Here is a 2952-nt window from a genome sequence, read left to right on the forward strand (position 1 = left end):
AAAAAAATAAAGTATCTCACTGTTTCTATTGTTTCCCCATCTATTTGCCATGAAGTAATGGGACTGAATGCCATGATCTTAGCTTTCTGAATGTTGAGCTTTAAGCCAGCTTTTCACTCTCCTCTTTCACTTTCATCAAGAGGCTCTTTAGTTCTTCTTCATACTCTTCCATAAGGTTGGTGTCATCTGCATACCTGAGGTTATTGATATTTCTCCTGCAGTCTTGATTCCAGCTTGTGCTTCATCCAGCCTGGCATTTCTCATGATGTACTCTGCATATAGGGAGTCCTGGCATGCTGCGGTTCATGGGGTCGCAAAGAGTCAGACACGACTGAGTGACTGAACTGAACTGAACTTTGCATATAAGTTAAATAAGCAGGGTGACAACACACAGAAATTTATGCCTATATACACATACATATCTATTTACATATATTTATTTATTTATTTATTTTTTTTTTTTGGTTGTCAAATGATCCTTTATTTTTCTTTTTCCTTTGCAGTTCTTAACTAGCTGGGCACTCCACTGCACCACTGTTGATATCATCTATGATGTCATGAGGGTGGCGGCCATCAACATTGCAGCCCACAGACTGGGCGGTCCCTAGGATCTCTTTAATGGTTCCAGAAAGTTCTCTAGCTAGAGACCGATGCCGCATCTGCCGGGCAATGTTGACGATCTCATCAAAAGTAATGTTTCCACTGTGCTTAATGTTTTTCTGCTTCTTTCTGTCCCTTGGTGGTTCCTTGAGGGCTTTGATGATCAGGGCAGAAGCAGAAGGTACCACTTCAATCTGGGCTTGTCTGTTCTGAATGGTCAGTTTCACTGTAATCCTCAGACCCTTCCAATCACCAGTTGCCTTGGCTATGTCATCACCAACCTTTTTTGGAGACAGGCCCAAGGGGCCGATCTTGGGGGCCAGGGCAGACGTGGCACCGACTTCCCCACCGGTGCACCTCAGGTACACGACTTTGATCTCGTTGGGGTCGAACTTAGGCGGCATGGTGGAGGCGGCTGGTGTCGGATGAACCCGGATTCGGGACGACCGAAAAAAGTTACACCTTCGCCTCCTCCTAGCCGAAAGCCGAAAGCTATTTACATATATTTAAAGCCTCCAGTTTCAACCCAACAAAACAGGGCTTATTCAACGGCCCCTCCTCCGTTTTTCTACATTTATACCTCTTTTCTCAACAGTGGAAATTTGACTCCCATTAACCTCAATATATTTACTGCTGATTCAGTTCCCCTGAATGTAACCAATCTTCCAGTTGCACCAAACTGAATTCTTAGCTCGAAAACATGCTTACAAGTATACATACACATGCACATCGCTACACATCCTTATACATGCATGCGAAACAACTACAATGGGTCTAACCTTCAGCCCCAAGGAAGGGGAAAAGGAAGAAGAGGGAGGAAGAGAAAAGAAAATAAAGAAAGAGGAGGGGGCTTCCTTGGTGGTCCAGTGGTTGAGATTTCACCTTCCAACTCAGGGGCTACAGGTTCAATCCCAGGTTGAGGAGCTAAGATCCCACATACCTTGTGGCCTAAAAACCAAAACACGAAGCAGAAGCAATACCATAAAAAATTCAATAAAGGTTTTAAAAATGGTTCACATAAAAAAAAAAAAAAAGAAAAAGGAGAGAGGACAGAGAGAAAAGGAAGAAAAAAGGCTAGCTAGTGGTTTTTTGGCTAAATTATTTATCCATAACAGAACACAGGAAAGAAGGATGAAAGAGAGGGAGAAAGGGAACAAGGAAGGAAAGAAGATTATGATGTACTATATACATTCTTGAAGGATTTAAGGCATCTTCTGAAAATAAATACAAAAAATGCATAGAAATACTGGGGGGAAAATTACCAAAATGTTAATCACACTTATGTCTAGGTAGCTGTGTTTGGCGTGATTTTTTATCTTCTTCTTGTCCTTCAATGCTTCAACAATCAACATGTTACATATTACACTTAAAATAACTGTATTTTAGAATAAACTAGTAGAATAGGTCAATGGAATAGAATAGAAATTAGAGAAATAGATTCACATGTATGTTTAACTGATGTTTGGCAAAGGTGCACGAAAATTCAATGGAAAAACGAAGGGTAGAGTTTTCAACAAAGCACTGGAACAATTATTTGCTCTGACATAAATATGTACCAAAATATTTTTAACTCACCTCTGTCTATACTTCACAACATATACAAATGTTAACTCAAAATTGACCATAAATCTACATGTAAAACCTAAAATAATAAAATGTCTAGAATATACAGGAGAAAATCTTTTGTGACACTTTGTTAGGTAAAAATTTCTCAAATACTCCAAAATCACAATCTATAAAATAAAAACTAATTTTAAAGTTGGACTTCGAAATTAAGAACTTCCGCTCTTTGACACGGAGAAGGCAATGGCACCCCACTCCAGTCCTCTTGCCTGGAGGATTCCATGGACGGAGGAGCCTGGTGGGCTACAGTCCATGGGGTCGCGAAAAGTCAGACACGACTTAGCGACTTCACTTTCACTTTTCACTTTCATGCATTGGAAAAGGAAATGGCAACCCACTCCAGTGTTCTTGCCTGGAGAATCCCAGGGATGGGGGAGCCTGGTGGGCTACCGTCTATGGGGTCGCACAGAGTCGGACACGACTAAAGTGACTTAGCAGCAGGAGCAGAAGCAGCTCTTTGAAAAACACATTAACAAAATGAAAAGACAATACACTGGGAAAGAACACTTTCAAATCACATATATGATAAGGACTTTTGTCTGGAATATATATGGAGACCATATATATAAACTTTTTTTAACTATCTGGATTTTTTTTTAACTTTTAGTTTCTATTTTTCAGCTACAGGTCAGGAAACAACAGTTAGAACTGGACATAGAACAGACTGGTTCCAAACTGGGAAAGGAGTACATCAAGGCTGTATATTGTCACCCTGTTTATTTAACTTAT

General features: G+C 40.2%; 1 protein-coding gene across 1 annotated transcript; it reads right to left on the minus strand.

The window, feature by feature from the left end:
* Positions 1-479: 479 nt before the first annotated feature.
* On the minus strand, positions 480-1067 carry LOC139031092 (large ribosomal subunit protein uL11). Its single transcript, XM_070455209.1, has one exon. It carries the CDS (start codon positions 1002-1004, stop codon positions 507-509), a length of 498 nt encoding a protein of 165 aa, XP_070311310.1. The 5' UTR covers positions 1005-1067; the 3' UTR covers positions 480-506.
* Between the last annotated feature and the right edge of the window lie 1885 nt (positions 1068-2952).

Source organism: Odocoileus virginianus, chromosome 25 (assembly GCF_023699985.2).
Source record: "Odocoileus virginianus isolate 20LAN1187 ecotype Illinois chromosome 25, Ovbor_1.2, whole genome shotgun sequence".
In the NCBI taxonomy this organism is placed as follows: Eukaryota; Metazoa; Chordata; class Mammalia; order Artiodactyla; family Cervidae; genus Odocoileus; species Odocoileus virginianus.

What these genes read in the sequence shown, in the direction of transcription:
- LOC139031092 (XM_070455209.1), bottom strand. Translation starts at nt 1,004, where the DNA reads ATGCCGCCTAAGTTCGACCCCAACGAGATCAAAGTCGTGTACCTGAGG.